Source organism: Heloderma suspectum, chromosome 3 (assembly GCF_057233095.1).
Source record: "Heloderma suspectum isolate Gila_16-S chromosome 3, 16-S_ref, whole genome shotgun sequence".
Taxonomy (NCBI): domain Eukaryota; kingdom Metazoa; phylum Chordata; class Lepidosauria; order Squamata; family Helodermatidae; genus Heloderma; species Heloderma suspectum.
Window position 1 is genome coordinate 31,670,360 of NC_139460.1, and position 14,195 is coordinate 31,684,554.

The window sequence follows — 14,195 nt, forward strand, 5'->3', positions numbered from 1 at the left end:
GGCAAGGCATGATTTTTCATTCACGTCAGCAATTAAATTTCATACAGGAGCACACAGGATTTCAAATGCTCAAAGTCCTTCACTCTGATGGGCCAATGCACTGGGGAATATAAAACGTTTATCGGTACAACCATCTCACACTGTGCTTGAGGGCCAGCATCCAAGAGAAAGACTACATATATTGAGTTGCCATTTCCTTCTCTCTCTCTCCCCCCCCAAAGTGATCAGGACTAGAAATATTTATGAAGTGCAGTATAATAACCCAGGCAGCCATTAAAATCCCAATAAGCAATCTGGCAGCCTGCTGCAGTAATTCTCTAAGGAGAATGCGCTTGCGGGGATTTAATGACATTTTAATGCAAACCCTGCAAATAGGAGATTTCCTTCGCAGCTTGGTTCCCTTTAGTCTTCGCACTATTCCGGAATAGGCTCTGGCAGGCACAGAGTTTAAAAAAACGGGGGGGGGGGGAGTCTGTATGCTGAAACGTATTTTGGGCCCCCAACATATCTCTGACTCATAAATCACACTCTTTCTCCTGCCAGGTTTCACACACAGAGGCAAGCCCACACTTATAATATATATTCTTAGATGCAGGATGTGTTTTAAATAGAGTAACATAAGGCATCAAGGCACAATGTCTACACTTGGAATCTCCTTTATACCTATGCCACAACAGGTAAACCAAATGATTTAGGACTGGTGGATTCAGTTTCAGTTGGAATTCAGTTTCAGTTCAGTTCAATTCACTTCTGGAATTCAGTTACGTAACTGAACATTCAGCTATTGGGCGGTATAGAAACGTAATTAATAAATAAATGCTCCTTGTTTTACTTGTTCTTTTTAAATTGTTATTTATTTATTATTACTTGTATATCCCACCCTTTTACCCTCTTGCAAGGAACCCAAGGTGGCTTACATGATCCTCCTCCTCTCCATTTTATCCCCACAACAACCCTGTGAGATAGGTTAGGCTGAGAGTCAGTGACTGACTGGCCCAAATCACCCAGTGAGCTTCATGGCCACATGAGGACTAGAACCCGGATCTCCCAAGTACCGGTCCAACATTCTAACCACTACATTACACTGGTTCACTGCACTAGTATCCCATCCCTCCTCCATGGCAGGGATGCAGAACCTGAGGCCCACAGGCCAAATCGTCCTGCCCAGGGTCCTCATCTGGCCCTCTAGAGGTCCTCAGATAGCTACGTCCCTTTCCCCAACCGTCAATTACTTGGTGTTTTCCGGGCTTTTGTGCAGGGTTTTTTTTTTTCACATTCTAAGGGTGCAATCCTCTGCATATTTAGACAGAAAAACGTACTGCAGCTCCCAGCATGCCCCTGCCTGGGGCATGCTGGGAATTATGGGAATTTTTTTCTGTCTAAACACGCAGAGAACTGCATCTTAAATGGTTGAAAGGCTTGTCCCAAAGCTTTGTTACTGGCAGAAAGAGCTGTATGCTAAAATATGCTGGTACTTTGGCCCCATCCACCCTTGGAATGCACTCCCCCCCCTCCAAGAGCTTCTCAGAATCCAAGCCCACTAAGGGCGCAATCCCTATTGGGATGCCCATCAGCCTCCAAACTTAGAGGCTGACAGGCACCCAATGCAGAACACGAGGCATGGTAGAGGAAATCTTGGTCCCTGCACTCCCCCTGCTCTGCATTTTAGTTAAATGGGCATTTTCACCTGTCTAGCTAAAGCATTGGGGAGGGGGAGGAATGGAGGTGGGGGATAGCTCCCATCCCCACTTCCCCAGTCCCTTCCCACTGAACCACCCCCTTTCCATTGCGTTTGTGAGCTTCGAGGGGCAGCCGGCACGGTTCTCTCCATGCCAGCTGCAGGAGGGAGGGGGATCTGAGGTCTCCAACCTCAGATCCAGGAATCCAAACCATCCTATGGCCCCCCAGATGATGTCTAGGGGGCAAAGGATTGCTCTCTAAGTTGGGTAAGGCTGTTCCAGCTCTTAAAACCAGGGTCGGCAGACTTCAAGGATCTCCTTTGCTTTTCAGTTGTTGCTATTGTTAGACAATTGGGTGCCAGAACCCCTCACTGATCTCCTAGAAATCACCCAGAGAGCCAACAGCAGACCCTGACCTATCTTCTACAGGTCTCTGGAATTTCAGTGCAGCTGCTCTCCAGAACGAGCAGCTTGTGGATCAGAGAGATCATGCAATTCAGGAAGATCAAAACGGGAGCCCACTTCTCTGTGCCCTTCCCACTGTAATCAATTAATACAACAGGGCTCCACAAGAACAGCAGCAATCGTCTGCGCAGTGAAGGGGACTGTCAACCATCACCCATCGTGATCATCCGCAAACGCGTCCAGACTACAAAACAGATTTCACAGATGGGTTCTAGCAGCTAAGGTGTGCACAAGTCTTCTAGAAATTAGCCAGTAGCTAGGTCACAGGAAGGGACAACATACGTGCGAGCATTCACAGTCAGGGGTCATTCCAAAACCTCTCTTGAATGGCTAGGAAAGAATGTGAAAAAGCAATGAAGGAGTACCTCTGAGCATAAGCCCAATGCTGCTGCTCCATTAGTGAGTAGCCACAACCACCCTGTATATGCAGCTGGGGATACAATTTTCAAGCTTTCACCCCACTTTTTTTCATCAGCAGTTACTAGCTGTCCTTTTTACTAATAGCAAACTCACTCTCCCAGTGCAAATCCTGTTGCCAAAACAGCACTATCCAGGGCAAAAATTACATTTATTTATTTTATTACATTTATATCCCACCTTTTTTCCTCTTTGAGGAACCCAAGGTGGCGTACATAACCCTCCTACTCTCCATTTTAGCCTGACAACAACAACCCTGTGAGGTAGGTTGGGCTGAGAGTCTGTGACTGGCCCAAAGTCACCCAGTGAGCTTCCGTGGCACTGGAGAAGGCCTGTTGCCTTCCTGCTGCCCATCCACTGTTGCAAAAAGGATGGTGAACCTTACGGTCTGATTCAGCAGGGCTCTTCTTGAGTCTTCAGAAGTTCATCTATTATTATTATTCAGGGAGGGATAGGTTAATGTTTATTTTCCTTAACAAAGAAACAAAAAGTATGGTATCTATGCAGTATGGTTAGAGTGTTGGACTGGGAACCGGGAGATCTGGATTCTAGTCCCCCCTCAGCCACAAAGCTCACTGGGTGACTTTGGTCAGTCACTGACACTCAGCCTAACCTACCTCTCAAGGTTGTTGTGAGGATAAAATGGAGAGGAGGAGGATCACATAAGCCGCCTTGGGTTCCTCGCAAGAAGAGAAAAGGTGGAATATAACTGTAATAAATAAAACAAAACAGTTATAGAAATACAGAAATAAAGTTCTATACCACAGCAGAACTTCCAAGAAAATCTAGTGACATCAGGGAAAAACATAGAACAGGGGCGGACAGAATTCAGGCTTCCGGGATCTACTTGGTTTTTGACTAGAACCCTGTAGTCCACCAACCAGAGCCAGGTGCAAAACAGTGACTCAGGCAGCAATTAAGGAACATGGTGCCTCTGAGCACATGCTTAGCCCAGGAATTTGTGATCGGTACCAGAACCAGTTCACAAGCCCTTTCACACAAAAATCCACTCCTGATTTGAACTTCCACTACTGGGAATCAGAAACCCTTGTCAATCCACTGCAAGTCACACAGATCAATAGATCCTGACCTACTTTCCACCTACCCCGGATCTAGAATACACCTGGGGGGGGGGGGGCAGTAAAGCGACATGCCTTCTCTCTCTCTCGGCTACTGGTCTGCTACAGCTGAAGAAATACTGTTCTTTGAAACAACATCTAGAGGGTAGCTGTGTTAGTCTATTGCAGCAACAGACTTACACAGCTTTGTTCTGGCACGTTCATCATTCTTATTCTTTGAAAACAGCTTCAGCTTCACACAAGATGAGATTTCCCACAACACAGGTATGTCTGTGCAAGAAACCACACAACTCCTATGAAGACAGTCACATACTGCTTGGAAGCAGTGGCATTTTCCCCCTGGCTCATGCATATGTAGCAAAAGTTGTGTGCACTCAATCATACGCAACAATCAACACCACCCTTCCCCAACCTGATTGGGGAATCTGTCCACTAGATGTGTTGGACTACAACTCCAATCATTCCCAGCCACCATAGATGTTGTAGTCCAGCACATCTGGAGGATACCATGGGGGGGGGGCTGATTTTACAGCCTGGTTGCAGTGCAGCACTAAGCAAGAGTACCCCCCCGCAATAGATCAAATATCTTGCTAGACGGGAGTTTACTGAGTGACCTTAGCCCAGGCACAACCGCTCAGCTCAAGTCCTCTGCCCCAGCCCTCAACCTGGAATTTGAGGATATCAATACTGGCCTACCTAACAGGCTTGTTGTAGAGATTAGCAAAAATGCATATGAAGCACTTCAAGCGGCTACCAGCACAACCCCACAGTTGTTTATTCAGCAGTCCTACCCCAGACAAGAGGCTTCCCTCCCAGGGCAGCGTTCTGAGGACTGCAGCCTTAGAAAAAGCTCCACATTAAAAATAACTCGACACACAGGAGTGCTTTCGAGGGGGAATGTGGCTGCAACCGGATTGCCCCCCCCCCCCACCCGGAGCGCTAACCTTCCTCGGGTGTGTTTCATTTCTATTGCAGGAGCACCGACAAGGAGCAGCTCTTCAAGGGGCCAGCCCGGCGGCATCACCCGGGGCTTGTGATGAGGCTACCCTTCAATCAACCCACGAATAGATCAATCCCGAACTTCCCCCGGACGGCACGTCAGTAAGCGGCTTACCTCGAAAGGCAGCCCGCGGTCGCCCGGGCTGCAGGGCAGGAGGGCTTCAGCGCCGATTCGCAGCAGCGCCGTCGCCGGGTGCAAGAGCGGACCCGGCGCGATGACCGCGTCCTTCATCCACCAAGTGCAAACACGCTATAAGCATGCAAACCTGTGGGGGTGAAACACGCATGCGGCGGCGGCAAATCCTGCCTCTCCTCCCACCAGCACGCCGAGGTTTCCCTGGTGTTTTTAAAGAACATGATGTACCGGGAACAGAAGCTCGAGAGAAGATTTGCATCAGCACCTTGCGGGCCAGCTCCTGCCGGTCACGACTGAGCTCCGCGCGAGTTACGCACGTTGCCCCAGAGAACGGCGGCCCCGATCCCAAACGCACGTTGGCTGGGAAGCGCCGCTGCCTCTCGAGAGGGCTGGCTCGCCTGAAGCGTGCGCACGACCGCAGCCCTCAAAGAGAGGGGGGGAACCGTTCACACTACTGCAGCCTTCCAAGGGGGAACCGTTCACACGATTGTTTGACTGATTTTTCTTTCTTTCGCCAACCAACAAAATGCAGTAAAATTAAAACGACAAGGGGTTGTATGTATCCAATGTTAGTCTAAGTTTCGCCCCAGTCATTTCAATGGGTCTACTCGAAGTAGGACTAACATTAGCTAGGACCCAATGACGACAATGGTCTCCCACGGATAATAATGAAAAGGGGGCAGCCAGGAAAAAAAAAATGATAATAATAATAGTCGCGTCCCTCTTCCCGGAAGAGATGACAAGGAGAGAGAAAGAAAGGGAAAGCGCAGAGAAGAAAACCAGAAAGAGGACATGCATGCCAAGAACAAGGAACGCGAGAGGAACCCAGCTCGTTCCCTGCCAGGTAACAGGCTGTAGAGCTGCCTTCCTTCACCTGGGATTAAGCCTCTCCAATCTCAGTACGGCTTACTTCCAAGGAAACGCGCGTTTAAAGTTTGGGACTGCAGGGATGCAATCCTAGGTGTGCTTCCTCGGGAGTAAGCCCCCATCGAAATCAGTAGGGCTTTCTCCTGAGTAAACCAGCCCGTCCAGGACCAACCCACAAGCGACGAGGAAGGCTAGATTTGAGGCAATGGGCGCAGGCGACCCGCCGGGCTCTGCCTGCGTAGGACAAGGGACGTGTTTTCGGTCCTCTCTGCCGGCGGGGTTGCAAGGGTGGGTAGGGGGGCCGGGAAAGCGGGGGCGATCTCTCACCTTCTTGCTGTCGGAGGCTGCGGACAGCCGGGAGCCCCCGGTCAGGGAGGAAGAGCGCCCCTGCCCGATGTGATCCTGCTGGGGGGACATCGCTTCCATCAAGCTCCACGTTTAAACAGCCCGAAGTAAACCCGGGGTCATCACAGGCTCGTGCCCAACCCAGGGGGAAAGGCGGCGGCGGCGGCCCCCCTCGCTGCCTTCGCTGGCGGCTCTCATGGAGAACTAAAGGCGGCAGCGCGGAAGAGCAGCGCGCAAAGGGCTTTGCAGCAGCGCCAGCGGCAGCCGCCCCTGCAGCATCTCCCGGCGCCTCCCGCGAGCTCAGACGCAGCGGGCTCTGTGAGAGAGGCGAAGCGAGAGCGGCAGAGCGCAGCACCACTGGCCACGCCCCCCGCGCGCCGCAGCTTCGCCGCCGGGCTCCGCCCTCGGGCAGACGCCGCCTCGGAAGCCCCGCCCCCGCCCCTGCGGAGCGGCGCCCGCAAAGCCGGGAGGCAGCTTGGCAGCCCCGCCTCCTCTGCCGGGCCGCCCCGCTAGCCCCGCTAGCCCCGCTAGCCCCGCCCACCAGGCTAGAGTGCAGGTGGGGGGCGGCGCGGGGAGGCTTCGAGCTGCATTTTGCGGCGGACGCGAGGCGGCTTTTCTATTGCCGTCCCGTTCCTTTGGGCGTTTATTTATTTATTACATTTCTGTTCTGCCCAATAGCCGCAGCTCTCTGGGCGGTTGACAACGGACGTGTCTTTAATCCAGATCTATTTCCATTGAGGTGCGACCACAGGTGTTGGTGACGTGTGTCCTTAAGAAATTAGGGTGATTGGAAGCAGGTATGTGGATATTGATTTAACTTTTAAAAAATGTGCTACGTTGGGGTTGGAAAGAGGAAACAAATAAAAACGGTCAGCTCTATTAATAAGTATTGATTTTATTTATTGGAGGTTTATCGAAACATTTCCCCAACGTTTATCATAAATAAAACAATCTTTCATACCAGCTGATATCGATACCAATATCAGACAGTATGAAAGATCGCTTTTTATGCTAAATGTTGTCAAAGTGTTTCTATAAATCTCCAGTGAATAAAATTAGTAATAATACAAATATTATTAGGGCACAATCTTATGCATGTTTAAGGAGCTGTGGGAAGGAGGACCAGCCAGCTGCACCTGTGGACCCTGAGCCTGCCCCTGCCCCACAACAGGTACTTAAGGCGGGGCTGCCAGAGGCTGCTCAGGAAGGAGCTGTGGGAAGGAGGACCAGCCAGCTGCACCTGTGGACCCTGAGCCTGCCCCTGCCCCACAACAGGTACTTAAGGCGGGGCTGCCAGAGGCTGCTCAGGAAGGAGCTGTGGGAAGGAGGACCAGCCAGCTGCACCTGTGGACCCTGAGCCTGCCCCTGCCCCACAACAGGTACTTAAGGCGGGGATGCCAGAGGCTGCTCAGGAAGGAGCTGTGGGAAGGAGGACCAGCCAGCTGCACCTGTGGACCCTGAGCCTGTGCCTGCCCAACAACAGGTACTTAGGCGGGGCTGCCAGAGGCAGCACCTCGGTGTCGCGCCAAGTGTGACGCTAAGTGTGCACTTAGCGTCGTGCTTGGAGACGCATGGGGGAGCATATGAAGATCTACCCACTGCCTCCAGAGACAGCAGAAGCCAGAGATACCAGCAGCAAATAGCAGCAGCAGCAGAGAGCAGCAGCTGTAAAGATCAGAAAGAAAGGGGCAAACACAGATTCTACTGGTAGGGATGTATGAAAGTCCCCTTACCTGGCTCTGCCAGGTTCCGCTGGGGGGGGGGGGGAGGCGCTCCGTCCCTCTCCCCGGAATGCTGGCCGGCCGGCTCCGCTCCACGGGGATTCCGTGAAGCCGCCAGCCGGCTCCACCAGCAGCCGGACATCCGGCCGCTGGCTAGCAGGGACGCAAATGGCGGCGGCCGTAGCCACTGCTGTTTGCATCCCTGTAGTCAGCCGTGATAGGCTACGTAAAGACTTACGTAGCCTATCACGTCTGGCTTAAACAAACAAACAAACGTGTATGCAAATGGTGGCAGCTATGGCCGCGGCCATTTGCGTTCCTTATTTTTGGCCGTCTTAGTCTACGTAAATATTTACATAGACTAAGACGGCCAAAAATAAGGAACGCAAATGGCGGCAGCCGTAGCCGCCGCCATTTGCTTACGCGTTGTTGTTGTTTTAAAACCAGACGGGATAGGCTACGTAAGTCTTTACATAGCCTATCACGTCTTGTAAAAACAAACAAAGCGACAAGACTGCAAATGGCGGTGCCCGGTCAGAAGAGCCGCCCCAAGTAAGTCTCGTCCCGGGGGGGCGGGGGGGCAGGCCGTTCCGCCACAGATTTCGGGGGCCCGAATGCACTGGCACTCGGCCTCACTGAGATCCGTGGCAGAATCCTCTGCCATCCCTATCTACCGGCTCCATTTTACCTGCTGCTCTCTTTTATATTTTTTATCCTATTTTATATTTTACATCTTAATATTTTAATATGTGCCTCGGAAGTCCTTCACGCAACTCGGGGTCAGGGAGGTGCCACCATAACTGTGGTCACAGGCAGGGGGAGGTGTAGTGTTGGGGGATTAACAGGCCAGCTGAGAAGAAGAGGGGCTAGACACCTTACAGCTGTCCCCTCTTCTGGTTCTTCCCCCAACCAGATGGTTCCTGGCAGCCTTACCGGCTTGCCCTCAGGTCTGGTGGTGCTGCTGTTGAATGCCAGGCCGGCCCAAAATAAAATTTCCCTCATCCATGATTTGATTGTGGATGAGGGGGCTGACCTGGTATGTATTACTGAGACCTGGGTGGGGCAACTGGGAGGGGTCACTCCCAGCTGTGCCCTCCTGGGCACTCGGTGCAGCACCAGCACCGATTTGAGGGATGGGGAGGAGGGGTTGCCATGGTCTATAGGAATTCAATCTCCCTCTCCAGGCTTCCTGCTCATTCGAGTGCAGATCTTGAGTGTTTGTACCTTGAGTTGTGTACCCGGGACAGATTAGGGATTCTGTTGGTGTACCGCCCACCCCGCTGCCCATCAGACTCCCTGCCTGAGCTGATGGAGGTGGTCTCGGACTTGGTGTTAAGGACCCCTAGGATGATGGTCCTGGGGGATCTCAACTTCCATGCCAAGGCCGCTGTATCCGGGGCAGCTCAGGACTTCATGGCCGCCATGACAACCATGGGGCTGTCCCAACATATCATCGGCCCAACACACGTAAAAGGACACACGCTTGATCTGGTTTTCTCGACTGGGCAGGAGGATGGTGATCTGAAAGTGGAGGAATTAGCATCTGTCCCTTTGTCATGGTCAGATCACTTCCTGTTGAGGTTTAGACTCTTGGCAGCCTTCCCCCTCTGCAAGGGTGGGGGACCTATTAAAATGGTCCGGCCCCGGAGGCTAATGGATTCCGATGGATTCCAGAGGGCTCTGGGGGACTTTCCTGCTGGTATGGCTGGTGTGCCTGTCGAAGCCCAGGTCACTCTGTGGAATGCAGAGATGACTTGGGTGGTTGACACAATTGCATCCAAGCGCCCTCGCCCTCTGACCAGAGCCCGGCCAGCTCCTTGGTATACACCCGAGCTGAGGGCAATGAAGCAAGAGGGGAGACGGCTAGAATGCAGGTGGAGGAAAACTCGTGCTGAGTCTGACCGAACACAGGTAAGAGCTCACTATCGAGCTTACTGTGTGGCAGTGAGGGTGGCAAAGAGACAGTTCTTTTCCACCAGCATTGCATCTTCTCACTGTCATCCAGCGGAGCTTTTCCGAGTGGTTTGCGGCTTGTTACATTCTGGGCCAGAGAGAGAGACTGTGGAACCCTCGGTGGCATGCTGTGACGAGTTTGCGCGGCACTTTGAAGATAAAGTCGTTCAAATTCGCCATGAATTGGACATCACGATTAATGCAGTTCCATTGTAGTGGTGTTCAGAGCACCGTCTGGTCCAGTTCTGTTGGATGAGTTTCAGTTATTGAGGCCTGAGGATGCAGACAAGGTGCTTGGCCAAGTCAGGTCAACACTTGTGTGCTTGACCCTTGCCCTTCATGGCTTATTAAATCAAATAAGGAGGGGATATTCAGCTGGGTCCAAGAGGTTGTAAATTCCTCCTTGAGAGAGAGAGTGGTGCCGGCCACTTTAAAAGAGGTGGTAATCAGACCATTCCTGAAAAAGCCTAACCTGGACCCGGAGGATGTTAACAATTATAGGCCAGTGGCCAGCATCCCCTTCTTGGGCAAGGTGCTCGAGCAGTTGGTTGCAGGACAGCTCCAGGCACTCTTGAATGAAACGGATTATCTAGATCCATTTCAATCGGGCTTCAGGCCTGGTTTTGGAATGGAAACTGCCTTGGTCACCCTGTGGGATGACCTCTGCTGGGAGAGGGACAGAGGGAGTGTGACCCTGTTGATTCTCCTGGACCTCTCAGCAGCTTTTGATACCATCAACCATGGTATCCTTCTGGAGAGGTTGTCTGGGTTGGGAGTTGGAGGTACTGCACTGCAGTGGTTCCACTCTTATGTGGATGGCTGAAACCAGAAGGTGGTGCTGGGGGATTATTGCTCTGTGCCATGGCAATTGTGCCATGGGGTCCCATAGGGCTCTGTTTTACCCCCCATGCTGTTTAACATCTACATGAAACCGCTGGGGGAGGTTATCCGGAGGTGTGGGCTGAGGTGCCATCAATATGCGAATGATACCCAGCGCTACCTCTCTTTCTCATCAAAACCAGGTGAGGCAGTGGCTGTTCTGAATCAGTGCCTGGGCACGGTCATGGACTGGATGAGGACCAATAAACTGAAACTCAATCCAGACAAGATGGAGGTACTGTTAGTGGGTGGTTCGTCTGCCCAGCTAGGTGATATTCAACCTGTTCTGGAGGGGTTGCACTCCCCCTGAAGGATCAGGTTCGTAGTTTGGGGGTGCTCTTGGATCCAGAACTGTCACTTGAGGCAGAGGTGAACTCAGTGGCACGGAGCACTTTTTATCAGCTTAGGCTGGTATACCAACTACGCCCTTATCTGGACAGAGATAGCCTCGCTACAGTTATCCATGCTCTGATAACATCTCGTCTGGATTACTGCAATGCGTTATACGTGGGGCTGCCTTTGAAAACGGTCCGGAAACTTAGGGCAGCAAGACTGTTAACAGGGACTGGCCAACAAGCTCATGTTACGCCAGTACTTTTCCAGCTACACTGGCTGCCAGTCCATTTCTGGGCCCGATTCAAAGTGCTGGTGTTAACATTCAAAGCCCTTAACAGCTTGGGGCCAGGTTATCTGAAGGATCACCTCCTCCCATATGTGCCTGCCCGGACCATAAGATCATCATCAGCGGCCATTCTCCATGAGCCCCTGCCAAATGAAGTGTGGCAGGTGGCTACTAGGAGGAGGGCTTTCTCTGCTGTGACACCCCAGTTGTAGAATGAGCTCCCTAGTGAGGTTCGCCTGGCATCTACATTGTATTATTTCCAGCACCAGGTGAAGACCTTTTTATTTTCCCAGACATTTTAACATTTTAGCTCTTTAGACTTTTAGCTTTCCTGTGTTAAATCTGTATTTTAAACTCCTGCATTGCTGCTAGGTTTTATTCTGGTTGTATTACTTTTTGTTGTTCAGTCGTTCAGTCGTGTCCGATTCTTCGTGACCCCATGGACCATAGCACGCCAGGCCTTCCTGTCCTGCGCTCTCTCCCGGAGCGTGCTCAAGTTCATATTCATTGCATCCGTGATGCTATCTAGCCATCTCATCCTCTGCCGTCCCCTTCTCCTTTTGCCTTCAGTCTTTCCCAGCATCACGGTCTTTTCCAGAGAGTTTTCTCTTCGCATTAGGTGGCCAAAATATTTGAGCTTCAGCTTCAGGATCTGTCCTTCCACTGAGCAGTCAGGGTTGATTTCCTTTAGGATGGACTGATTTGACCTCCTTGCAGTCCAGGGGACTCGTAAGAGTCTTCTCCAGCACCACAGTTCGAAAGCATCAATTCTTCGGCGCTCAGCCTTCCTTATAGTCCAGCTCTCACAGCCATACATTACTACTGGGAAAAACATAGCTTTGATTAGATGGACCTTTGTCGGCAAGGTGATGTCTCTGCTTCTTACTATGCTGTCTAGGTTTGCCATAGCTTTCCTCCCAAGGAGCAAGCGTCTTTTAATTTCATGGCTACAGTCACTGTCTGCGGTGATCTTGGAGCCCAAGAAAGTAAAATCTGTCACTGCTTCCATTTCTTCCCCTTCTATATGCCAGGAGGTAATAGGGCCAGATGCCATGATCTTCGTTTTTTTAATGTTGAGTTTCAAACCAGCTTTTGCACTCTCCTCTTTCACCCTCAACAAGAGGCTCTTTAGATCCTCTTTGCTTTCTGCCATTAGGGTGGTATCGTCTGCATATCGGAGGTTATTGATAATTCTCCCAGCAATCTTAATTCCAACCTCTGATTCATCCAACCCGGCATTTCTCATGATGTACTCTGCATATAAGTTAAATAAGCAGGGTGACAATATGCAGCCTTGTCGTACTCCTTTCCCAATTTTGAACCACTCGGTTGTTCCATGTCTGGTTCTTACTGTTGCTTCTTGACCCTCGTACAGGTTTCTCAGGAGACAGGTAAGGTGGTCTGGTACTCCCATCACTTTCAGAATTTGCCACCGTTTGTTGTGATCCACACAATCAAAGGCTTTAGCGTAGTCAATGAAGCAGAAATAGACGTTTTTCTGGAATTCTCTGGCTTTCTCCATGATGCAGCGAATGTTGGCGATTTGATCTCTAGTTCCTCTGCCTCTTCGAAACCCATCTTGTACTTCCGGTAGTTCTCGGTTCGCATACTGCTGAAGCCTACCTTGTAGGATTTTGAGCATAACCTTGCTGGCATGTGAAGTGAGCGCAATTGTGCGGTAGTTTGAACACTCCTTGGCGTTGCCCTTCTTTGGAATTGGAATGTAAACTGACCTTTTCCAGTCTTGTGGCCACTGTTGAGTGTTCCAAATTTGTTGGCATATTGAATGCAGCACTTTAACAGCATCATCTTTTAGGATTTTAAATAGCTCGGCTGGAATACTGTCATCTCCACTAGCTTTGTTGTTAGTAATGCTTCCTAAGGCCCACTTGACTTCACTCTCGAGGATGTCCAGCTCAAGTTCAGTGACCGCACTATCATGGCTATCAGGGACATTCAGATCTTTCCTGTATAGTTCTTCTGTGAATTCTTTCCACCTCTTCTTAATCTCATCAGCTTCTGTTAGGTTCCTGCCTTCTTTGTCCTTTATCATGCCCATCTTTGCACAAAACATTCCCTTGAGATCTCCGATTTTCTTGAACAGATCTCTAGTCTTTCCCATTCTGTAGTTTTCCTCGATTTCTTTGCATTGTTCATTTAAGAAGGCCTTCTTGTCTCTCCTTGCTATTCTCTGGAACTCTGCATTCAGTTGGATATATCTTCCCCTTTCTCCCTTGCTTTTTGCTTCCCTTCTTTCCTCAGCTACTTGTAAAGCCTCATCAGACAGCCACTTTGCTTTCTTGCATTTCTTTTTCCTTGGGATGGATTTCGTTGCTGCCTCCTGAACAATGTTACGGACCTCTGTCCATAGTTCCTCAGGCACTCTGTCTATCAGGTCTAATCCCTTAAACCTATTCCTCACCTCCACTGTATATTCATAAGGGATATGATTTAGGTCATACCTGAATGGTTTAGCGGTTTTCCCTACGTTCTTCAATTGAAGCCGAAATTTTGCAACAAGAAGCTCATGATCTGAGCCACAGTCAGCTCCAGGTCTTGGTTTGACTGACTGTATAGAGCTTCTCCATCTTTGGCTGCAAAGGACATAATCAATCTGATTTCGATATTGACCATCTGGTGATGTCCATGTGTAGATTCATCTCTTGTGCTGTTGGAAAAGAGTGTTTGCTATGATCAGCGTGTTCTCTTGGCAAAATTCTATTAGCTTTTGTCCTGCTTCATTTTGTACACCAAGGCCATGCCTGCCTGTTATCCCAGTGATTTCTTGACTTCCTACTTTAGCATTCCAATCCCCTATGATGAAGAGGACATCTTTTTTTGGTGTTAGTTCTAGAAGGTGTTGTAGGTCTTCATAGAACCGATCAACCTCAGCTTCTTCGGCATCAGTTGTTGGGGCATAGACTTGAATGACTGTGATGTTGAATGGTTTGCCTTGGATTCGTACTGAGATCATTCTATCATTTTTAAGATTGTACCCCAGTACTGCTTTTCCCACCCTTTTGTTGACTATGA

General features: G+C 50.3%; 1 protein-coding gene and 1 long non-coding RNA gene across 4 annotated transcripts in view; one reads left to right on the forward strand and one right to left on the reverse strand.

Moving 5' to 3' along the window:
- ARHGAP20 (Rho GTPase activating protein 20) overlaps nucleotides 1–6,305 on the reverse strand; it is a 127,409-nt gene extending 121,104 nt beyond the window's left edge. For 2 of the 3 annotated variants that reach the window (XM_084842853.1, XM_084842852.1), the window contains exon 1: nucleotides 5,970–6,305. Coding sequence is in view for 2 of the 3 variants with exons in the window: in XM_084842852.1 (XP_084698978.1) it covers nucleotides 5,970–6,068 (99 nt within the window). In the remaining variant the exon portion in view is untranslated. Of the gene's footprint in view, nucleotides 1–4,754; nucleotides 4,888–5,969 lie in introns of those variants that run through there. The other variant, XM_084842851.1, reaches the window with a different exon arrangement.
- Nucleotides 6,306–6,541: 236 nt separating this feature from the next.
- Nucleotides 6,542–14,195, forward strand: part of LOC146349494 (uncharacterized) — a 49,251-nt gene continuing 41,597 nt past the window's right edge. The window contains exon 1 of the long non-coding RNA XR_014789000.1: nucleotides 6,542–6,784. This is a non-coding gene — a long non-coding RNA (uncharacterized LOC146349494). The remainder of the gene's footprint in view (nucleotides 6,785–14,195) is intronic.